This window comes from Chlorocebus sabaeus, chromosome 11 (genome assembly GCF_047675955.1).
Source record: "Chlorocebus sabaeus isolate Y175 chromosome 11, mChlSab1.0.hap1, whole genome shotgun sequence".
Lineage (NCBI taxonomy): Eukaryota > Metazoa > Chordata > Mammalia > Primates > Cercopithecidae > Chlorocebus > Chlorocebus sabaeus.
Genome location: NC_132914.1, coordinates 31,418,620 through 31,444,177, shown reverse-complemented (window position 1 = coordinate 31,444,177; position 25,558 = coordinate 31,418,620). Strand labels below are relative to the sequence as shown.

At 36.8% G+C, this 25,558-nt stretch overlaps 1 protein-coding gene across 1 annotated transcript in view; it reads left to right on the top strand.

Annotated features, from left to right (window-relative positions):
* The window catches only part of IPO8 (importin 8), a 67,173-nt gene extending 46,048 nt beyond the window's left edge, over window positions 1–21,125 (top strand). The window contains exons 20-25 of the mRNA XM_007968089.3: window positions 605–700; window positions 10,071–10,291; window positions 13,088–13,293; window positions 15,847–16,050; window positions 18,095–18,211; window positions 19,151–21,125. Coding sequence (XP_007966280.3) covers window positions 605–700; window positions 10,071–10,291; window positions 13,088–13,293; window positions 15,847–16,050; window positions 18,095–18,211; window positions 19,151–19,248 — 942 coding nt within the window. The 3' untranslated portion in view covers window positions 19,249–21,125. The remainder of the gene's footprint in view (window positions 1–604; window positions 701–10,070; window positions 10,292–13,087; window positions 13,294–15,846; window positions 16,051–18,094; window positions 18,212–19,150) is intronic.
* The last annotated feature ends 4,433 nt before the right edge of the window (window positions 21,126–25,558 follow it).

Below are 25,558 nucleotides of genomic sequence, written 5' to 3'. Positions count from 1 at the left end.
GCAGTCATATTCCACATTTTATGTATGAACATGTACATTGTGAAATTGTTTATAGTAGTGAAAATACAGAATTAATAATAGGGAAACTGGTAACTTTGTTATATTCGCCTACTGTCATATTGTATAGTTATAAATGGTTACAATGTCCATGAAAAATATTCCTAATTATGAAGTTCATGTTGGAGAATTGAAAGGTATATAATATGAAATTATGGTGGTTATGAAAAAAATGGGTTCATATGGACCAGGATTCAAAAGGAACAGAAAAATAGTTTCATTGTTTGATAAGATTATTTTGTTTTGTTTTGATTTCATTTTATAATTTTGGTGCCTTTAAAGGGAGGCTTCATTTATCTGGAAAATTAGGTTATTTAGTCTACTTTATTAATCTAAGGTCAAATAGTGAATTATTGCTCCTTATAAGAAATGAGATGATAGATGGAATTTATTTTGGCCATTCTTCTTTGGGTTGGTGAGGTAAACTTGCACAGCAAGCAAAGCTATGGTTCCTATGGCTGAATTTATGTGGGACATTTGTACATGTGGACTTGATTAACTTCTACGCAGTGCCATTTACTGCTGAGCTAAATTGTGATTACTGCAGGTACTGTGTGGAGATGCAGGAGAAGATGCAGAATGTCATGCAGCTAAACTTCTGGAAGTCATCATTCTTCAGTGCAAAGGAAGGGGAATTGATCAGGTAATGTATGTCTGGAAAGCACCTTACTTGATGGCTACATTTGAAGTTTACATGCCTGCTTGACTTTTCGTTTATGATGAAAAATGGAAAGGACAGCCTATAGATTGTGCTTTCTGGTACAAATCCTGTTCAAATGACAAAAAGAGCCAGGTAGTTTGGAAACTGTACCTTGCATTGTAGCTGAGAAAGGCATGCACAGAAAAATATGTAATAATGTAAGGGGCTGTCAAAAAAAAATGAAGTGTGTAAATGCTACTCAGTTGGAGTCTCAGAGATTTTCATATTCCCTTTGTTTTTGTGTATTCTATTTAAATATTCCTAGGTACCTTTTCTAACCAGAAATTAAGGTACTATAGAAAAAAGTATTTCTTGACCATTTTAAAAGGCTAAATTTTATACTTTATATTTTTCATAAGTTATAAATTTTTAATCTTGTTTTCAACAAGATTAATGCAATTTTTGATACTATTGTGATAAGTTGTTCAATAACTAAGAAAAATGTTGAGATATTCAAGTAAAATTGTGAATTTTTCTTTTCTATAAGTTTTGCTTTATGTATTTCTTATAATAGTTTTGAGATATAATTCACATTCCATACAGTTCACCCATTTAAAGTGTATACATACGTGGTTTTTAGTGTATTCACAGAATTGTGAAACTGTTATCACAATTTTAGAACATTCATCACCCCTCTCCCAAAAAACTCATTAACAGTCACTTGCCCCAAGCTCTGGGCGACCACTATGGCGTTGTCTCCATAGATTTGCTTATTCTGGGCATTTGATGTAAATGGAATCATCTTATATGTGGTCCTTTGTGACTGGCTTCTTTCACTTGGCATAGGTTTTCAAGGTTCATCTGTGTGGTAGTGTGGATTGGTACTTTATTTCTTTTAATGCCAAATAATATTTCATTGTTTGGTTAAATCGCATTTTATCCATTCATCAGTTGTTGGTCATTTGGGTTATTTTTACTTTTTGGCTATTATGAATAATGCTGTTAGGAACTTTTGTGTCCAAGTTTTTGTGTGAATATGTTTTCATTTCCTAGGAGTGGAATATGGTCATTCTGTGTTTAATCATTTGAGGGACTGTCAAACTGTTTTTAAAGCAGCTGCACCATTTTCCATTCCTACAGCAATGATAGAGGGTTCCAATTTCTTTGTGTTTTTGCCAGCACTTATTTCATTTGTGAAGTAGTGTCTCATTGTGGTTTTTATTTGCATTTTTATGATGGCTAATGATCTTGAGCATGTTTCATGTACTGATTGGCCTTTTGTATATCTTTTTTCGGAGAAATGTCTAATCAGATCATTTTCTCATTTGTAATTACTTGTCTATTTATTGAGTTGTTGGACTTCATTATATATTCTACATTGAAGCCTGTTATCTGGTATCATTCGCAAAATTTTCTCCCAGTTTGTCTTGATGGTGTCCTTTGAAGCACAAATGTTTTTAATTTTGATGATGTCCTTTTTTTTTTTTTTTTTATTGCTTGTGGTTGTGTCTTTTTTTTTTTTTTTTTTTTGGAGACAGGGTCTCATTCTATCACCTAGGCTGGAGTGAAGTGGCACAATCTTGGCTCACTGTAGCCTTGACATCCAAATCCACCCACCTCAGCCTCCTGAGTAGCTGGGGCTGCAGGCACGTGCTACTACACCTGGCTAATTTTTGTAGAAAAATGCTGCGACTACAGGCATGAGCCACTGTGCCCAGCCGTTGTCGTATTTAAGGAACATTGCTAGCTCCAGTGTCATGAAGATTTATCCTCTTTTGTTCTAAGAGTTTTATAGTTTTTTTCTTACATTTAGAGACTCTTGATTTATTTTGAGTTAGTTTTTGTACATAGTGTGAGGAGGGGTCTGCATTTTAATTCTTTTGCATGTAGTTATGAAGTTGTTTCAGCACCATTTGTGGAAAAGACTATTTTTAACCCCATTGAATTGTCTTGGCATTCTTGTCAAATGAGTTGACCACAATGTGAGGGTTTTTTCTGTACTCATTCTATTTGATTTATGTACTTATCTGTTCTTATTTCAGTACTGCATTGTCTTTATTACTTTAGTTTTGTAGTAAGTTTTGAAGTCAGGAGGTTTGAGTCCTGTAACTGCATTCTTTTGTGAGATTGTTTTGGCTAGTCAGGGTCTGTTAAATTTTCATATGAGTTTTAGGATGTGTTTGTCAATTTCAGTAAATTAGCCAGCTGGGATTGTAACAGGCATTGTGCTGAATCTATAGATTAGTTTGAGAAGTATTTCTGTTTTAAAAATAGTCTTTCAATCCCTGAACATGGGGTGACTTTCTTTTATTTAGGTTTTCTTTAATTTCTTTCAACAATGTTTGGTTGTTATCAGAGTATAAGTTTTTCAATTCTATTCCTAAACTATTTTTATATATTTTCTTTTTGATGCTATTGTAAATAGAGTTGTTTTATTTTCAGGTTTGTTGCGAGTGTATAGAAATATAATTGTTTTTGCGTGTTTATCTTGTATCCTGAAACCTTGCTGAACTATTTTAATAGTGTTTTAGTGGATTCTTTAGGATTTTCTATAAACAGGATCGTATTATCTACAAATAGAGTTTTACCTTTCCAGTTTGGGTGCCTCTTATTTTTCTTGACTAATTGCCCTGGCTAGAATCTGGAGTGCAATGTTGAATAGCTGTGATGAAAAGAGACATCTCATCTTGTTCCTGGTCTTAGGAGGGAACACGTTCAGTCTTTCACTATTAAGTCTGATGTTACCTGTGGGCTTTTCATGTATGCACTTTGTCAGGTTCCGTTCTTGACTGTTGCTAACTTGTTGCTTTTATCATGAAAGGGTGTTGAATTTTGCAGAATGCTTTTTTCTGCATCTACTGAGATGATCATGTGGTTTTTGTCCTTTTAGAATAGAGATGTATTGCCTTAATTGATTTTCAGATTTTAAATCAAACTTGCATTCCTAGTATAAATCATACTTATCAAATATGATCTCTGTATATATTTCTAGATTAAATTTCCTGGTAGTTTTAAAAAAGTATTTATGTGCATAAATACTATTGATACATAAGATATTGATCTCTAACTTTCTTTTCTTATGATGTTTGTTGTCTGGCTTTGGTATCAGTATTGTTGGACTCATTGAGTTGGGAAGTGTTCATCCTTTCTTTTTGTTCAAAGAGTTGTGAAGGATTGCTCTTCTTTTTTAAATGTTTGGTAGAATTTAGCAGCGAAATTATCTGGGCCTATTTTTGTCTGTGTTTTGTTTTGTTTTGTTTTGTTTTGTTTTTGGTGGGTAGTTTTAAATGGCCAATTCAGTCTCTTTATTTGTTATAGATCTATTTGTAGTTTACATTTCTTTTTAAATTCATTTCAATAGTTTGCATGTTGGAATTTTTCAATGTAATTTATCTAATTCGTTGCATGTGGTTCATAGTATTTCCTTATGTCTTTTTGTTTCTGTAGGGTCCATAGTAATGACCCTGTTTTGTTCCTGGGTTTAGTTATTAGAGTCTTCTCTGTTTTTTTCTTAGTTGAGTTAAAAGTTTATCAATTTTGATTTTTTCAAAGAGCTAACTTTTGGTTTTGTTCTCTATTTTTCTGTTTTCCATTTCATTAGTTTCCACATTAATCCTTATTTTTTCCTGTCTGCTTGCTTTTCATTTAGTTGTTCTTTTTCCAGTGTTTTAAAGTAACAGGTTAGATTATTGATTTGAGATGTTTGCATACTTCTTAAGTCCAGAATTTCTATTTGGTTCTCTCTCTCTCTCTCTCTCTCTCTTTTTTTTTTTTTTTTTGAGATGAAGTCTTGCTCTGTCACCCAGGCTAGGGTGCAGTGGTGCAATCTTGGCTCACTGCAACCTCCACCTCCTGAGTTGAAGTGATTCTTGAGCTTCAACCTCCCAAGTAGCTGGGATTACAGGCGTGCACCACCACACCAGCTAATTTTTGTTTTTTGTTAGTAGAGACGGGGTTTCGCTATGTTGGCCAGGCTGATCTCGAACTCCTGACCTCAGGTAATCCACCCACCTAGGTCTCCCAAAATGCTGGGATTACAGGCGTGAGCCATTGCACCTGGCCTGGTTCTCTTTTACAATGCCTGTATCTTTACTGAAATTTTATCTTTGAGATATTGCCTCATAGCTTTCTTTAACAGTAGTTTCTTTTATTCTTTAAGCATTATGATGGCTGATTTGCTGTTTTCAAAGTTCATCTTTGTGGTGGGGTGCTGTGGCTCACGCCTTTATTCCTAGCACTTTGGGAGGCTGAGGTTGGTGGATCGCCGGAGGTTAGGAGTTCGAAACCAGCCTGGCCAACATAGTGAAACCCTGTCTCCATTAAAAATATAAAAATTACCTGGGCGTGGTGGCATGTGCCTGTAATCCCAGCTACTTGGGAGGCTGAGGCAGGAGAATCACTTGAACCCAGAGGCGGAGGTTGCAGTGAGCCGAGATCGTGCCATTGTACTCCAGCCTGGGTGACAAGAGCAAAATTTCTCCATCTCCAAAAAAAAAAAAAAAACCACCAAAAAGCAAAGTTCATCTTTGAGGTTTGTTTGGACCCAAGAGGGCTTGCTTTGACTGTCTCTTTTCTTGGCCATCTCTGGTGAACTGCTGGCCCATCTTTTTGCTCTCAATAGAGCTTCCTCTTATTTACTTACCACCAAAATCTTCATTATTTTTGAGGATGACTTCTCCCTACCCCCAAGCTTTATTGGGGTATTAGTGAGAAAAAAATTATGACCTTTCTAAAAAATCACAAAGTATTACTGATATTTATTTAAAAACTTTTTTTAATGGAGATTGGATCTCACTCTGTTGCCTAGGCTGGAGTGCAATGGTGCAATCATATCTCACTGTAACCTCAAATTCCTGGGCCCAAGTGATCCTCCCATCTTACCTCCTGAGTAGCTAGGACTGACTGCAGGCATATGCTACCAAGCCCAGCACATTTTCAAATTTTTTGTAGAGATGGGGTCTCACTATGTGGTTTAGGCTGCTCTCTAACTCCTGGCTTCAAGTGATCCTGCCTCAGCTTCCCAACGTTCTGGGATTACAGGTGTGAACTACCACCTGTCCCCGACAGGTGAAGGCTCTTTTCCCCTTTTGTTATTATGTACTTTTTAGGTGTTACAGTGGAGGTGAAAAGAAATTATGATGTTAACAAAATAAGAAGGTAGTAAAGCACAAGACATGAATGGGGCTAAAGAAGGATTTAGTTCTGTTTACTGGATTTTGGAGGGTTCTGAGCAATAGGATTTAATAATGGAAACATAGGTTGGGGAGAGGTTCAGAAGGCTATAGAATAAATCCACGCCAAAGACTTTAGAATCCTTTAGAATCCATTCTGTACGCCAGAAGCTGGCAAGATATGGCCTGTGCTGTATCACAATGTGGTGGAAGGTCAAAGGGGAAGTGGATACATGCGAAGGGGCAAAACCCAGGGGTGACCTTGCTTTATAACAACTTACTGTCATGGGAACTAGTTCTTTCCCACAAAAAGTAATTCAGTTGTGCCAGAATGATAGTGAGAACTCACTCATTACATCAGAACAGGAGAATGGCCCCAAGGCATTCATGAGGGGTCGACCACTACCATGACTCAAACACTTCCCACTAGGCCCCACTTCCCAAAACCTACCACATTGGGGATCAAATTTCAACATGAGTTTCGGGAGGACAAACCATATTGAGACCATAGCAGTATTCAAGAATTTCTGTATCAGAAAGTTAAGGATACAAGGTGATCGCTACGTTAGTGAGGTTACCATTACAGTGCACTCAAGTACAGCTGAAGGACTGTGTTGATTGGCATTCCATTCCTCTAAATTTCCTGTAAATTGGTGATTACATTTAGTGTTGATGGTGCAGTCTCAGCTCATGTACTTCATGGGTGATGGTGTGTAATTTTACTCGGAGGCACAGTGTGTCTGGTGGTCTCTCATGATGTTAGTGTTGCTGATGGTGATCTTCTAATTCTGTCATTTCTTCTTTATTAGCTGAAATATTCCTGTAAAGAGAAATGTTTTCTGATAAATTATCAGGTTACTCTGAGAAACAGCTTGAGTATTTCCCTTTATTTACCATTTTTCAAGATAAGTTTCTTACCTAGCATTCTCCAAAGATGATCAGTAAAATGTTATATTATGTTGTTTGGTTTTTAAAAATATTTAGTATCCTTATGAATGTATAGATCCAAATTTACTCTATATGTTTCAGTGTATTTTAAGTATATATAGTTTCATTTTTGTCCAGTGGGAGCCTCTTAAATTTGTCTTAAGAGCCCTTTTAACCTGATTTTAACAGTCTTTGGTAGTTTCCTTGCTGTCTTGGTATGACTAGATATTCCAGGCTTATCTTATAGATGTCTTGTCCTAGCCTGGGAAATGGTATTCAAGACTACGAGCTGGGCACAAGGGATGTTCATTGCTATACATATATATCTAAAATATATGTATGTATAATATATGTGTGTGTGTATATATAATATGCATATAATATATACTATTTATATGTCATATTAATAAGTTGATAATTAGCTACATATATACTAATGCATATTAATGTATATAACTAATATATCACTATATATATATATTCATTGATATTGGATTGGTCCGTGTTTCTACAAAATAGAGCCAAGAAATATGTTGTTTGGCTTTTTTAGTCAATAAAGCATTAATGTACACAGATAAATCTTTTTTTTTTTTTTAGATGTGGGGGGTACATGTGCAGGTTTGTTACCTGGATATATTGTGTGATGCTGAAGTTTGGGTTTCTGTTGAATCTGTTGCCCAGATAGTGAACACAGTACCCAACAGGTCATTTTTCAACCCTCTTCCACTCTCTTCTTTACCTCTTTGGAGTCCCCATGCCTATTGTTTCCATCTTTATGTCTCTGATACTCACACACAGTTTTTTTTTTGTTTTTTTGTTTTTTTTTTTTTGAGATGAAGTCTCGCTCTTGTACTCCAGGCTGGAGTGGAGTGCGAATGGTGTGATCTCGGCTCACTGCAACCTCTGCTTCCTGGGTTCAGGTGATTCTCCTGCCTCAGCCTCCCGAGTAGCTGGGGTTACAGGCGCCTGCCACCACACCCGGCTGAGTTTTTTATTTTTAGTAGAGATGGGGTTTCACCATGTTGGCCAGGCAGGTCTCAAACTCCTGATCTTGGGTGATCCTCCCGCCTCAGCCTCCCAAAGTGCTGGGATTACGATCATGAACCACCGTGCCCTGCCACACACAGATGTTTCTAATTCAAATTCATGACTACATTCTTTATCCTTAACCTACTTGATACTGCTCTATATCTCCCACACCAAAAATTCTGGTTCTCATCTTAATTACTTGCTTGCTTTATCCCACTAATGGATACATTTACCCTCAGACTAATTATACCAACTTTGTTACCAAGAAAGGGTTACTATTGTTTGTTTTTTTAGTAGTTCTTTTTATCTCTAAGCTATGTTCATACACTAGCAATATACAGTGAAAATACAGTCAAATAATTAAAATTTAAAGTTACTAAAATAATCATCATTTGGTTGATTCACTTACTTCATTTTATCTTAATTTTTAGAAATAGCTTAATTTGCACTCTAGCCTTGCACTCTAGCAAGACTTTGTCTCCAAAACAAACAAAAAAAGAAATAGCTTAATTTTTTGGTAACGGATATGTAAAGCATAGACACAGTTCTGAGGTCTAATTTATAAGACAAGGTGTATTCAGAGAAGTCCAGCTTCCACCCTATTCCTCTACCCTTCTTTTCCTGTTTCTTCCCCTAGTTTTAGTTCATCCTTTCATTAAAAAACAAAACAAAAACAAAAAATAGATATTCTCGCCTTGCCTTCTTAGGTAAATGGTAGCATACTATACATTTCCTGTGTTGCCTTCTACACTAAGTAACATATCCTGCAGATCACTTCATAGTAGCATGTAGAGATATTCTGCATTCCTTCTGCAGCTGCACAGTGCTCTAATTGTGCATTTACGTAGTTGTCCAACCAGCCTCCGTAATCGATTTTGTTTTAATATAATGGAATTCTTTTACTAGTTCTAAAACTTCACAATTCCTTTATGTTCTTATGGCTTTGTGTATAATAGTAAATATTTGTTAAAATGAAACTTTATTTTCTATTTATTTAAATTGACATAATTGTATGTTTACAGAATACGTAGTGATGTTTTGATGCAATGTGCAGTGATCTGATCAGGGTAATTAGCATATCCATTGTCTCAAACATTTATCATTTCTTTGTGTTGGGAACATTCAATGTCCTCCTCCTAGCTATTTGAAACTAGGCATTACTGTTAACTATAGTCATCTCATAGTGCTATAGAACACCAGAACTTATTTCTCCCATCTAGCTGTAATTTTGAAACTTTAGTTTTAAAACATCTTGAAAAGAGCTTTTCAAACTTAATTTATATTTTCTTGTGGCTGCGTTTATCCACACTTAATTATTTGACCATGGTAATAATTTTTAACATAGCTTATATGTGTTATCTCAAATTAGAACACAGAATATGTTGTATCAGCATAAGTAGACGTAGAGTTAAACTAATTATCTCATCTTTGTAAAGAGCTTTATAGTCTTAAAAGTATGTGTAGTCATGTATTTTGATTCAATATGTTATCCTAAACCACACTAATAGTCTGCTGACGCAGATATATATGCCGTTTGGCCTACTAAAAAGAAAATAATAAATATAGCTCTTAAATTTCTACACAAAACCTTGATTTTTTAAAGTTTATTTTAAAAAGGGGCTTATAGTAAGACCTCAGATTTTATTTTATGCAAATCATTTCAGCTCATCCCCTTTAACTGAAAGTAACTATTGTGAAATCGTTTCAGTAAAATTAGTTCATCAATATTGCACCTTAGAATTGGAGTCAGGTATTATTTTAATGTTCAGGCTCCACCATTTTTTCTTCAGCCTTTTTCATCTTATACCAACAGGAATTTTCTTTCTCAGAAACAATCTGATTACATCATAATTATTTTCAGTCCCATTTATTTCTTTCCAATTTAATTTGTCAAAGAAAATGACATGCAGTGATTTCACCTTAGATATGCAAGTGGCTGTGTCCACATAGGGTTTATTGACACCATTTGAGCGTGGACTCTTACAGGACAATCTTCAGCTGACTTTAATTTACTTAAGAAGGAAGGAGATTTTCTGGCACTGCTATAGGACTTGTTTTTGTCTAGTTAGTCTCTCTAGGTTTTTATAATATAAATATTTTAAATAACTCTAAAATGATTTAGTGAAAAGTCTCATTGCCATTAAGACTGTCTTATTTATTGAGAACACTCTGCCAATATACAGCTTTCTATAAAAGTTACTTGGGCTATCTGTGTGGTTGACTCTCTTTTTCTTTTTGTCTTCTAGTGCATTCCACTCTTCGTTCAACTTGTTTTGGAGAGATTAACTCGAGGGGTCAAAACTAGTGAGCTTCGTACCATGTGTCTTCAGGTTGCAATTGCTGCCTTGTACTACAACCCTGATTTGCTGCTACATACTTTAGAACGAATTCAGTTGCCTCACAACCCTGGACCTATCACTGTACAGTTTATAAATCAATGGATGAATGATACAGATTGTTTTCTTGGGTATGTGTCTTTAGGGTTTTACACTTCTTTTCTGTTTCTGGAAAGTTTGCTTTTTAATATTTGCATATAATAGCATGTACAAAGATAATTTTCATGTCTTAGGAATTATTTTTAGTGTATTGTCAATATTTAATTTTTAGAGGATTAAGAATCCTTTTCAGCAGGGTAATCTAGTGGAAACAATACAGGCTCTGAAAATTAGATGTAGCTCTTTCTTGCCTTTTTTTTTTTTTTTTTTTTTTAACATGAGTGTATCATTGTATCTCTAGGCAACAAGAATTAATTGTCTGTCTGGGTTCCATGATTAAGTGTCAGTGGGTAAAAACGTTCTAAATGGAGTCGGATTACTAAGGAAGGTACCCCTCTGGCAAAGATATAATGTAATGTCACAGAATGTTAAACTCTTTGCAGATCTCAAGGATGCCTGTTCTCAAAAGTGGGGTCAGAAGGCTTGTTATTTGTATCTCAGGTGCTGCGCCAGTAGGAGAATTTGGTTTTATGTGAAGCACTCTCGTAATTGTCAAAAATAGGAAGAGTGAGGCCGGGCACAGTGGCTCACGCCTGTAATCTCAGCACTTTGGGAGGCCAAAGTGGGTGGATCACGAGATCAGGAGATCGAGACCATCCTGGCTAACACGGTGAAACCCCGTCTCTACTAAAAAAATACAAAAAAAAAAAAAAAATGAGCCGGGCATGGTGGCGGGTGCGTGCCTATAGTCCCAGTTACTCGGGAGGCTGAGGCAGGAGAATGGTGTGAACCCGGGAAGCAGAGCTTGCAGTGAGCCAAGATTGCGCCACTGCACTCCAGCCTGGCTGACAGAGCAAGACTCCTTCTCAAAAAAATAGGAAGAGTGAGATTCCAACTAGTGTTATGTGCCCACCTCAGGTCACCCAACACAGATTAGTGATTGTGTTACGCTAGAAATTGAGCTAGCTGTCTAATTTGTTTTAAAACACTAATATTTAACTGGAAATGAATAGTATTGTTTTGTGAGAGATCATTTAGAAAAATTTCCTGAGAGGAACAGACTCCCCAAAGTAGTTAAGACATTGCTGCCACAGTCAGGAGAAGATGGAGGCCTGGATTAGGATGGGGTGATAGGAATGGGGGAACATATTTACAAGCTGCTATGTGTGTTCTAATTTTTCTACTTGTAGGACACTGGAATTTATCCCTGATTGAGATTTGTTATTAAAACCTTAAAGGGAAGAACGTACTTTCAAAGAAATTGTTCTTAAAGTTATCTCTGAGAAAGATTTAGGGAATAGAGATTTGGTCATTTAAAGTTAAGCAGTTAGTCCTCTTATGTCTTTTTTTTTTTTTTTTTTTTTAATTTATTTATTATTATTAAACTTCAAGTTGTAGGGTACATGTGCACAACGTGCAGGTTTGCTACATATGTATACTTGTGCCATGTTGGTGTGCTGCACCCATCAACTCGTCATTTACATCAGGTATAACTCCCAATGCAATCCCTCCCCCCTCCCCCCCCCCCATGATAGGCCCCGGTGTGTGATGTTCCCCTTCCCGAGTCCAAGTGATCTCATTGTTCAGTTCCCACCTACGAGTGAGAACATGCGGTGTTTGGTTTTCTGTTCTTGTGATAGTTTGCTAAGAATGATGGTTTCCAGCTGCATCCATGTCCCTACAAAGGACACAAACTCATCCTTTTTTATGGCTGCATAGTATTCCATGGTGTATATGTGCCACATTTTCTTAATCCGATCTGTCACTGATGGACATTTGGGTTGATTCCAAGTCTTTGCTATTGTGAATAGCCTCTTATGTCTTTATTAGCACTGGAAGCAATTTCCCTGCTATTGTGTAGACTGGGAGTCCTTGGGTTGTGCTTCCTTGGATTCTTTAGAGTCCTGCTTGATAATCATCTTTTCTGCTGTGATCCATGTGGTCCGTATTTAGGGGCTGCATGGATGAGAAGGTCTTCAGGTCAAGCACAGTTCTGTTTTAGCATAGTACTTGGGCATTAGTGACTTGAATCATTCAAGAAATACAAATAATGAAGAATAACAGAAGCCTGTAGAATATTCATTATTGGATTTGTTATATTATTCTCACTTTAAACAAATTGAATCACTGCAAGTGAATTTTTTATTCACACAATTTTAAGAATGTTTTGCCAATGTTATCTTTTAATTCTTAATTTTTTAGTTTTAAACAACTTAGAGGAAACATTTAGTAGAAAAATGTCTAATGTTTACTGGTCAAACTTTTTCTTTCTGAATTTTCCTTATCCTTATTTTCTTCTTATGCTATTTTATAGCATAGGACTTTAGTAGACTACTTACATTAAGTTCAGCTGACTATCTTACTAGATGCTGAGTTTTTGAACCATCTTTCACCTCTTAGGGTTTGGGTAGATTATGTGTGCTGAGAAACTTTGTAGATCAATCTAATGTTGGAAGAGTCTAAGAAACTCTTCCTTCCCCCTGCCCCCATTGTATAGGACTTTTATGCTGTCAAATACAGGTATTTCTGCTTTATTAAAACTCCTTATGCCGAGGCCCATATATAACATTTATATTAATTATAAATTGATATTGTGGCAAGATTCACCATGTTAATTGCAGACTCCCAATAGGTCTTTGAAAATAATTGGTTTACAAAATTTGATTTACATAGGGTTTCATACAGTACAAAATGGGGAATGTTTCTGTATAATACCAACAGATGAACCTTAGAGTATGCCTTGGACATTTCTTTTTGTAGTGTCTCCAGAATTTGTTCTTTATTCCACTTCTCATGTCTACATTTTTTTTTTTCTTCAAAATTTGCAGGCATCATGACCGGAAGATGTGTATAATAGGACTGAGTATCCTTCTGGAATTGCAAAATCGACCTCCTGCAGTAGACGCTGTGGTGGGACAGATTGTTCCCTCAATTCTTTTCCTTTTCCTTGGCCTAAAGCAGGTCTGTGCTACTAGACAACTGGTAAACCGGGAAGATCGTTCAAAAGCAGAGAAAGCTGATATGGAAGAAAATGGTAAAGTCTTCTAATTGAAATGAATGTTGCAATTGATTTTGATTTGTGTATGTACTTTATTTGAATACTATTCTATATGGAGACATTAAACAGATTTACATTCTTCGATCTGCTGCACATATAACAAATATTTTGGGCTTGGTTGACTTGCTATTAATTGTATCATGTGATATAAATTTAGATTTGTGCACCCTCTGACCCCTAATATACTCAGTGATTTTTTTTTTTATGGAGCCTAATAGATGTTGTTACACATTAGGAAACACATTTATAACAATCAAATGGTCTTGACTAAAAGTTAGCAATCTAGTATCTAATGTTCTTGTTTGTGCTAACAGCCTCATCAAGACAGCAGCCATGAGTTAAATGAATCATTAGATTAAGAGCTGAAGTGTTAGTACCACAGATTAGTAGAGAGTGTCTTTTTTTTCTTTTTTGTAACGGTTCTTAGGTGACTCATTATCAACATTATATTTGAGAGATATATTTGTGATTTAAATATAAATTAAGGGAAAGTACCTAAATGAAGTGGATTTACTTGAGAATCAGAGTAAGATTGTTCGAGTTGAATGTTAGACCTTTGTTTTGTTTAATGATGAGATTGCAGAGCTACTTGCTAGAGAGTAGGAAGTAGCATTCTCCAATTCCAGGTGGAGTTTTTCCTCTCCTGGTTAAAAACAGAGACCTCGTTAGCTGAGAAAGATCAGAACTCTTCCTGGTAAACATATAGCTCTATTTTCGATGCTAAATTCTGTGATTTTAGCATGTATAGATTTAAAACACTTTTAACTGGCATCATCCCAGTTTGTTCATATACCAGGGATTATAAACTACCCTTTCTCCACTCCCCAGCACAAAATACAGCTTCTAATTTGTTTTTCTAAAATCTATGTAGGTCTTTTGAAGAAATGCTTCTTTATTAGAAGTGTTGCATGTGTGACTTTTGTTTTGTTTTGTTTTTAGCTAACTATGTGTCAGCAGTTGTAGAATTCTTTTGTTTTTTCAGGTGTGTTATCTCTAATTTCTTGGTTTGGTAACTCTTTATTGGCTTATACTATATGGCTTGAGGGAGAATTTTCTAGTAATATCCCAGACTTTCTTGTATTTCCTACTAAAGTATGGAATGATTAACTTGTGGAGGTATTTCTCAGTCTTTTTGTATTAATAGTTTACTCCAGGATTTCTCTCTTATCTTGATTTTTTGTTCCGCATTTACTGCCTTCCTGTTCCAGTATTTCAGTTACAATCTAACTGCTAGGAACAGATTGATACTGAAAATAGATACAGAATCCATGGTGATACATAATGTAGTTCAAATTTTTAACTTTTCAAGCCACATGTAGCTAACTATTTTTCTTTATATTTTTGCTATTTCTTTTTATTACAAATTATCAAATTATATATTTGTGGAGTACAAAGTGGTGTTATGATTTGTGAATATAATGTGGAATGATTAAATCAAACTAATATATCCATCACCTTAAATAGCCTTTTTAATGGTGGGAACATTTGAAATTTACAGTCTTGCCAATTTTGAAATGTACGATATACTATTAACTCTATTCACCATGCTGTACAATAGATACCAAAAACAAAACAAAACAAAACAAAAACCTAATTCTTCCTGTCTGAGACTTTGTACCCTTTTACTAACATTCCCTCATTCCCACCACCTCCAGCCTCTGGTAGCCACCATTCTACTTTCTACTTCTGTGAGTTTGATTGTTTTAGATTCTATGTATAAGTGAGAACAGGCAGTATGTGTCTTTCTGTGCCTGGCTTATTTTGCTTATCGTAATGTCCAAGTTCATCCATGTTGTTGGAAATGACAGAATTACCTTTTTAAAAGCTGAATAGTGTTTCATTTTAAAGAATCCACGTTTTCGTTATTCATCTGTTGTTGACTTAGGTTGATTCTGTAACTTGGCTATTGTGAATAATGCTGATAATGCTGCAGTGAACACAGGGCTGCTGACATCTGTTCTACATACTGATTTCAAATATTTTAGATATATACCCTGAAGTGGGATGGCTGGATCTGTATTTTTACTGTTTCTACTAGCAGAAATGATCTCATTTGGGCATTTCTAAGCAGTTTATAATCAACTCAGTTAATTAAGAGGACTGAATTCTCAATAGGAAGCCATTGTTTAAAACACATGCACAGAATGTACAGTCACTTTTGTTTTAAACAAAGGTAATTTTGAAATATGCAATTGAATAATATTCTTGTATTAATGAACGTGCATAGCCTAACAGTAGTAATGTTCATCTGGATAACAGGTTTAGGGAACTTGTTTTCAGTGAGGAAGATAAGGACATTCTCAACTTAGCAAACTCTACAGTAAAGATAAGGTTTATTTATTTTATTTTTTATTTTTATTTTTTGATTCTTCTCTTTACACCAGAGATAAGATTTATTTTTATTAAAATTTTGTGGAAGATTTTTTTCCTTTCCAGAGTATAGTTTTATAGTCTTTGGTTTTTGTCATGAAATTTTATATTTTGTCCGTATGTGTTTTGATTCTTTTAAAATAATTAATGGGTTCACAGAGGAGATTTCAAGTGATGAAGAGGAGACGAATGTAACTGCTCAAGCGATGCAGTCAAATAATGGAAGAGGCGAAGATGAGGAGGAGGAAGATGATGATTGGGATGAAGAAGTATTGGAAGAAACCGCGCTTGAGGGGTTCAGTACTCCACTTGACCTTGACAATAGTGTGGATGAATATCAGTTTTTTACACAAGCTCTGATAAGTATGTCTTTATTCCCCACATCTTCTGATATTTTTTTTTTCTAAACTCTTTCTTCACTTCTTCCTGTTTTGATATCTGCCCAAGATTGGTCTAGATTCTTTAAAAAATTTTTTTGTTTATTCCTTGTGATAGAAATCCCCAAACAGACATATATGAAATGATAGAAATTAAAATAATGAACACCTATCCCCCAATCCTAGCAACTTTCATCATTGAGAAGTAGCAGGGTGAGCCTGTAGGTTGTCCTTGCAAAATTAATATATGGAATATCTGTGTATATTGTTCATCCTTTAGGCATAAATGGGCAAGCATTTTTATAGCAAAGAATGAAGTGCTTCAGGCATGTGTTGCTTAAAAATTGTAGCTAACAACCTATTATTCACAATCTGTAGAATGTAATTGCTAGCATAAGACAGTGACTTTTTACTATGTAAGTAATTTGCCAATTTTATACAACAAAGGACAGTTTAATTACAGTTACAGGGCTCATAAATGATTGGGGGGAGAAAATATTTGCCACATATGCATGATAGGCATAATGTACACAGTGTACAGACGCCATCCTCAAATGCGTAAGACCAGTAACCTAGTGGAAAAATGGAAATGGAAAATTTACAGAATAAAAACAAGCCAATGAGGCTATTTAGAAAATTATTAATCAAATAAATTATTTTAAATCTCATTAATATAGATTATTTGTTTTATGGTTACATAGTATTTCCATAGTTATATTGTAATTTAGTTCCACTGTGGGACATTTAAGATTGTTTCCAATGTTTTTGCCATTATGAGGGTTATTAAAATGAACATCCTTATGCGTAAATGTTGTTACTAATAAGGCAATATTAGTAACAATTTTGTAGTGTTGCTACAAATAACATTAATGAAGAAAAAACTACCTAGATGTGTTTATTGAAATTCACAGGAATTGGAGGCAGAGAGCACAGGAAACTATATTCCAAAGCATGGCAAATATAACAGCATAAACGTGGAGATGGAAATATGGAAGGTGTGCCCTAGTGTAGTTCCAGACATGGGTGTGTCATCACCAAGAAAGCTTTTAGGTCTTGAGTAGGATCTCAGGAGATGTATTTTTAAAGATGCTTCTCAAGTGACAAGCAGCTTTAAACCAGCATGTAGGGGCCACTGCTTAAACACTGAAGGAATACAGTTGGACTGGGCTATAGTGGCCTTGAATTCTGGACTGAGGTGGTCCATCCCATTGCCCATTGGAATAGTGTTGAAAATTGTGTTCTGAGGCGGTGACCTTGTAGATGTGGTAAGTCATTTCAGGGGAGTTATCCGGTGATGGATTATGTGCAGAAAAAACTGGAAAGGACTAGATGTGGGAGCCAAAGGAGATCACTTTATTAATTTAGGTGTATAGAGACCTGGAATGGGGAGGGTGACATTTGATGGAAAGCAGCATATAGATGAAAGACAGTAAGAAAGAAGCAGAGCTTTGGGTGTGGAGAGGGCATGCTCAGAGATGTTAAAGAATGGACAGTAGTTGACTGGGAGACTAATAGAACTGGTGAGATAAATGGAGAGAGAGAAGGTTTGGGAGGAAATTGTTAAATTTGGTTTTAGTTGTGTTGAGTTTGAGATGAGCTATTCAAATGGAACAGTCCAGGAGGCGTAGGGGAAGATTTTTGCTAGAGGTACAGATTTGAGTCCTTGGGGTGGTAGCAATGCTGAAGCTGCAGGTAGTATGAAAATTCCAGAGGAAAATGGTAATGAGTGAGTACAGGTGTTCTGGATTTTAGAGAACATCCATAGAAGACAGCAAAGGAGACAGAGAACTAGGCAGACTAGAGATTTGCAGTATCGTTACCTTCCTTTGATATCCCACATAGCTGGGTACGAAGTGGGTACTCAGAAATAATCCTTTGTTGGCATAAGTTTCATTACCTTGTGTGTATTGTAGTACTGCACTCTTTGTTACTGTCTGGGATAATTTCTTTGTAATTTGATCATATTACTACTTGTTCTCTAAATTAATAGTCACTGTACCCTCCTGTCTTTTCCTCCCCAATTGCAACAGCTGTGCAGAGTCGAGATGCTGCCTGGTACCAGCTGCTGATGGCACCCCTCAGCGAGGATCAGAGGACAGCACTGCAGGAGGTGTACACACTGGCAGAGCACCGACGGACGGTGGCAGGTCAGCCAGAGTAACCTCCAGAGTGAAGTGCATGTGTCACAGTGCCAACAGTCAGCCTTATTTGATGAGCCAGGTGGCACCTAAACACTGTTTTTAAAATTGTTAGAGACTCACCCTTTAAGATAATAAGGAATTGTCATTATTGTATGATTGTTTTAATCACTCATGATGTCTTAACTTTGCAAAAACCTGCACATTAATATGTATCTCCTAGTGGTGTTCTCATTCACATTCATATCGTATGTTGGAGGTAAAGGTACAAAGTAAGGGTTGGGATAAGTCTTGCCGAGGGAAACTTAATCAGCTGGATCGCTCCCCTAAACATTTCAGCCGTGGGCCAAAGGCACTTGATGAATTCTTCCTAGGAGCTTGTATTCCTGGAAACGGAATGCCCTCCATTTCTCATTGTTGGGCTTTATTTGACATTGTTTCTCGTTGTTAATTTTCAGTTTTTAAGCTGGAGGAATTATTTTATGTTGATTATTATAGTTACTTGTAGATTGTCGTTGGAACGATTTTGTAGTTACAAAAAAATTTTAGTAGGAAACATTGCAAACTAGACATCTACAGTTTAGAATGCTGGTTCTTCTGCATGGACTTAGATCTTCAGTTCTGTGCAGATTCTCGATCAGCCCTCCTGATAGGAGAAATCTGGGCCCTCTTTCAGCAGTAGAGACAGTGAAGTAGAATCCAACTCTGAGATGTGTTTTCTTTTTACTCGTTTTTTTGCAGATGTTCCGATGGTAGTGAACATACCACCTTATTGACATGGGTCTGTTATTCTTAGTTCTTCTTTGGCAGAATAACTAATACTACGAGTCACATTCTTTCACAGTTCTAAGCATATAAACAATCTGGCTCCTTTGGGTCATCTCCAACTTTGTCACCTTAAGCATTCTTTTTTTTTTTCTTCTCCCCTTTTCTTTTGAAAAATGCTAGAAGCAAAGAAGAAGATTGAACAACAGGGAGGCTTCACCTTTGAAAACAAAGGAGTCCTCTCCGCATTTAACTTTGGGACTGTGCCCAGCAACAACTGAAGGAAAGAACATCAGCTGACCAATTGTCGTCACTGCATTTTATTTCACAAAAGGAGTGTGAGGGTCAAGGGGATGAAATGAGGGGGCTGCTTTCAGGGCCCTCCTGCTGTACCAGCTACCATCTGGCATTAGGCAGCACTTTTATCTACTCTTTCCCCTTTGACCTTTGTCACCCTGAAATATATATTTTAAACAGCTACTGTAAGTATGAAATGAAAGAAAAACAATCATTGGACTGAAAAGGACAAACCATATGTTCCAAAGGCTGAATGCCCAAGGTCGTTTTAGAGGATTGGATCGACTTGCACGTCTCAGGTTTTTGCCATGCAGAATCAATGGATTTATGCGGATAACAGTGCCTTCTGTTGTACATGAATTATCAGAAAAAAATTTTTGGAGTGCATTGCAATTTTTTTTAAAGCATAAAACATATTTCTAGATACAACATAAACCTTGGTTATATGTCGACTATTCTGCGTTTTACTCTGTGAATTTATTGTTAGGCAGTTACTGCAAGTCACTCTGGTTTCAAAATCTTCACTGCTCCCTCTGCTCACCCTGCTGCTGGGGGGCTGTTTTCAGGGGTTGTATTATAAAATATGCACTGGCTCTGGTTTTTCATAAGATGTTTTGTGGCTTTTTAAAGAAGTGTCTTACTCCCTCTTCTCATTTTTTTCTGCCTTGAAAAGGGGTGGTATTTCTTTTGGGGTCAACAAATACACATACCAATTTCACTCCTAACCTTGTATAAGTTCAGGACTCAATTTCTTGGCAGCAAGTGGCAGGGGCTCTTTAGTCAGTGGAGTCAGCAGTAAGTCGGAGTATATTCTGAATAATGTAATTATGCAATTAATTGATAATCATACCTAAAGCACATTGAACTTCTAAGAGAAAGGTGCTACATAAGCACACTGTCTTTCTGGATGGGGACTTGTATTTTAAATAACTTATCATTCCAGCTGTGTTGGACCAGGGTCCAAAGCATTTTATAATGATATATTTTTTTTTAATCTAGGAAAAAGACCCAAACAAATCTAACTTCTCACTTTCTCACATCTTTGAATTTTCTCCTACCTGATTTGTTTGTGTCTTTATTATAGCTCAGTTTGACTTCTCAAAATTTTCAATGGTTGGGGTGGCTGCACTCTTAGGTGGCCTATAGGAAATATTACAGATGGAGATTACATTGTTTTTCTGACCTGGTTCAAGACCAGAACATGGATCATAGGGTTTTTATTCAGCAAAATGAAAATGTATCTTCAGAACTTAACATATTACTAGATGTGATACAGATTTTCCTTTCTGTGAAATTGAAAATTCACAAAAATTCACAGCTTAAATTTCCCATCAGTGACTGGAGGAATTTTTTTCAGGTGCTTCCTATATTACCATCCCTCATGCATATTAACTCTTTACAATTTTAGGTTAAGTAATCTCTATAGAAGTAGCCTGGAAAACCATGAGTTTTGGAGTTCTGTGACCCCCTGCTTTCCTCTGCCCCTCCCTTCCCAAGGCATTGAAGCTGAATATGCCAACTGGCATTAGAAGCGAACGATGGCATTGGGAGAAATTTTAGAGAGCTTTCAAACTCTTTATTCTCATGTTCCACATGGTCTAATTTTAACATAAATGGTATGCCTTCACACTGGATTGTAAAAGGCATGTGATTTTTGAGATTTTGTTTTGTGATGTATTGTCTTCTGCAGTATCAAAGGGAAAGAGGTATTAATGTGCATCACCCTATCTTGTTTTTGAAGCCAGGGTAGTTGTATGATTTTGTTACCAGCAGTGCTAACCTGAATGTGACCTGGTTACCTTGGAAATACAGGAACTTATATGAATGTACTATAAAATAAAATGTGGACTGATTCCCAGGATTCTGAACTCTTCTGTGTAAAATGTTTTCTGAAATGTGGAGGTGCTTTAAGCAGTTGATAATAACCCATCAATATGTTTTCCTGACATCTGGGGACCTGAAGCACAGTGGACTGTAGGTCTGGGAGGGTAACCAGGGCTTATCAGGAACAGCTAATACATAGAGAGAAGTAGGGAGTGAGAGCCCATCTCATGAACCAGGAGGTCTGCACAAGGGTGTCAGAGCTCTCTGGAAAGGGACAGAGCGCTCAACCACAGCAGGACCTGGAAGGAAAGGAAGATATCACTAAAATTGTGCAATTTTCTGATGGGTCTACTACCAAATTATTACTGGTCAAAACTGGACTGGTAATACGGTCATGTGTCAATAATGCATATGTTCTTATAAATGCTTCATGGGCATTTTGTTATTATGTGAGCATCCTAGAGTCTACTTACACAAACCTAGATGGTGTAGCTTACTACACACCTAGGCTGTATGGGATAGCCTATTGCTCCTTGACTACAAACCTGTACAGCATGTTACTGTACTATACTGAATACTATAGGCAATTGTAACACAATGGTAAGTAATTATGTATCTAAACACAAAAGGTACACTAGAAATGTGATATAAAAGATAAAAATGTATGAATGGAGTTTGCAGGACTGAGAGCTGCTTTGAGTGGTGAGTGAACATGAATGTTTAAGACATTGCTGCACACTACTGTAGACTTTATAAAACTGTACACTTAGGCTACACTAAATTTATAAAACAATTTTCTTCAATAATCTTAGCTTACTGTAACTTTTTGTGAACTTTTAACTTTTTAGCTCTTTTGTAATAACACTTAGCTTAAATCACATTGTACAGCTGTACAAAAACATTTTCCTTTTTAATATCCTTATTCTATGAGCTTTGGTCTATTTTTAAAATGTGTTTACTTTTTAAACTTTGTTAGCGACTAAGACACAGACACATTAGTGTAGGCCTACCTAGAGTCAGGATCACCAATACCCCTGTCTTCCACCTCCACATCTTGTCCCACTGGAAGGACTTCAGGGGCAATAACATGTATGGAGTGGTCATCTCCTATGTAGCAATGCCTCCTTCTGGAACACCTACTGAAGGACCTGCCTGAGGCTGTTTCACAGTTAACTTTTTTAGTAAGTAGGAGTATGCACTAAAATAGCAAGTATAATAAGTACTAGGTGATAGGAATTCTCCAGCTCCATTCACTTATGGGTCCGCTGTCATTTATGTAGTCCATTATTTACTGAAGGGTCATGGAGCACATACTTGTAGTTGCATGATGATAAGACCCATTACATTGTTAATCAGTGAAAATTCCTAAGAAAACAGTTATTTTAAACTGTCATTAAGTAATATAATGAATTATAGTACAGTTTGCTGTTTAGCAAGGGAGACTGAATAATCCAGGCATAAAAGGGAAACTTGGCCATGTATTAGGACCATGTATGTGCATGTGTGTGTATGCATGAATGTTTCATGCATTAAAAATTATTCCAGTTGAGCCTTAAATAGCAATCTTTTCTGTCCCACCTTACTCTCTCCATTGAAACTGCTGTACAAATGCTGCCTGGGTGGGTTGGGAACTTTCTAGGCAGTCTGCTAGCAGGAAAGGCTGCAAAATCAATAAATAAAGAGATGGCTTATACTCTGTAGTTAGAGTATGTTTGAGGAAGAAGCACAAAGGGCAACTATGGCTGATCCTGTAGCCAAGAGAGGTGTGTAGGTGACAGAAGGCATGTGTCTGGGTAGTCTGAGAGTCCAGGCCAGACAGCAGTGCAGCTAGAGGGAGGAAAGGGCTGTCTTGTTAAGAAGAGGGAGTGCAAGCCCAAACATCAAGGAGGAAGAGAAGAGGATGCACATGCTCCCTGCCAGACACATGGGAAGAAGCTCATCTTGGAGGTCATCCAACTTGAAAAAGATTTTCACAAGTAGATGGATGCCCCTCAAGAGCTGGAAATTGGAAACTTTCTTTAGGCTATGGAATATGCAGGGGCTGAGAGCAACTCGGGCAGGAGTGACCTTATGGAGACTTTCCCCACTGGACCTCCCTACTTATGAAGGGAAAACCTGGGGAGAAACGGCACTACACAGTAGGGCCTCACAGGCACCTGTCCACTGTGGCCCAGTGTCCCAACACATCTCTCTTAAGTTTAGAGTGACCCACCATTCCTACTGCCTAGTGAGTGTGGGCAGTACCCTCAGTTTCTCTTCCTTGCCAGTCATTTCTCTCCTGTGAACTGCCAGCAGCTGGACCCTCATCCCTCCTGATTTCCATACAGTTTATTTCCATACAGTTTGACATACAGCATGCCAATGAACTAGAATTCCTTCACATGTGGGTAATCCCTGCCATCGGAATGAGCTCTTTCCTCTTTTCCACACCACTGGTATGTGTTTTGTTTGGCCTTGAATTGCTCACACCATTGATTATAGACTTGAGGGCAGAGATTGTGCTTTATGTGGTACTAATATTTTGTAGACATGTTTTGTTGTCTTTCTAATGCCCTGCATCTGGTGGCTAAGCGTGGTCAATAGAATGAACACATGAACAAATGGATAATTGACGTTCTGCCAATGAGTTTGGATCTTAGAGGCATCTCGGAGGCCACAAATAAGATCTTGGAGATAGGTTCCTGTGGAGAAAACAAGTGTGCAACAGCAGCTGGATGGTGAAGTAGATGTATGCCGCTGGAAGGGAGCTGTTGTCTGTGGGTCACTGTGCCCCCTGCTTTCTGTTCCTAAATCTAGTGCACAGTTTCTATGTGCAGCAGCATTCCAGGTAGGTTATTTTTTTCAGACCTCTCTTTCTGTAGTCTGCATGGCAAAGCACCTTCTTCTAACTCCAGCTGTTCTTTTCCTTTCCTTTCCCCTTATGGCCTCATTCTTCTCTATTTAATTTTTAAGCTTGTTCATCTTCACTCCACTTCCTCACTCCCCAGACCCAAACACTTAAAACACTATGTCTCACTGATTCGCTCTTCAAAATATATTTTGAGTCTCTGCTGCTCTTGATGTCACCTTAGTGTAAGCTACAACCATTGCTTTGCTAGAATATTCTAGAATCTTCAAATATTAGCTCTTACATCTGCTCTTCTGTCCCATAGCACCATTCTTAACCTATTCACACAATAGAATGATTTATTCAAAATGCAAAATATTGATTGTATCAAAAACCTGATTAAGATCCCTTAATGGCTTTAGGATAAAGAGAAAATCCTTAACATGGGTCATAATGCCTTAAGTTTATTTTACTTTATTTTTAGAGACAGGGTCTCACTTTGTTGCCCAGGCTGGAATGCAATGGTGTGATCACAGTTCACTGCAGCTTGATCTCATGGGGTCAAGTGATTCTGCATTAGCTTCCTGAGTAGCTGGGAGTACAGGCAGGCACCACCATGCCTGGCTATTTTTTAAATTTTTTGTGGAGACAGGGACTCAATATGTTGCCCAGGCTTGTCTCAAACTTCCGGCCTTGAACTGTCTTTCCACCTTGGCCTCCCAAAGAGCTGGAATTGGAAGTGTGAGCCAGGGCACCCGGCCACCCTAAGTAATTTGGCCCTTCCTCAGCTATCTCATTGTGTGCAACTTCTTGGAAAGTACGCTCCAGTTGCCTTTTTTCACTGCCTCTATTTCACTGGTTTCTTCTTCCATTTGGTTCCTGGGCTTTTCTTTGATTGAAGGTTTTAAATTACTGATTCAATCTCCTTATTTGTTATTGATCTGTTCAGGCTTTCTATTTCTTCTTGATTCAGTCTTGGTAGCTTGTATGTTTCTAGGAATTTATTCATTTCTTCTGGGTCGTCCAATGTGTTAACATGTAATTGTTCATATTAGTTCCTTTTAAAAATTTTTATGGCATTGGTTGTATCTCCTATTTCTGATTTTATTTTATTTTTTCCTAGTTAAGGGTTTGTTGATTTTGATTATCTTTTCAAAAAAACAAACTTCAATTTGTCGATTTTTCTTTTGCTTTCTGGTCTTCATTTATTTCTGCTCTAATCTTTATTATTTCCTTCTTTCTGATAGTTTTGGGCTTCTTTTTCTAGTCCCTTGAAGTATGATGTTAAGTTGTTGGAGATCTTTTTTAATGTAGACATTTATCACTATAAACTTCCATTTTAGCACTGCTTTTGCCACCTCCCATAAGTTTTGGCATGTTGTGTTTTTGTTTGTCTCACGATATCTTCTAATTTTTAAAATTTCCTCTTTGACCCAATGGTTGAATATATTGTTTAACTTCCATGTATTTGTGAATTTTTCCGTTTTTCTTTTATTGATTTCTAGCTTCATTTCTTTGTAGTCAAAAAAGATAATTGAAATTATTTCAGTCGTCTTAAATTTGTTAGAACTTGTTTCATGACCTTGCATGTAATCTATCTTGGAGAATGTTTCATGTGCAGTTAAGAGGAATGTATATTCTGC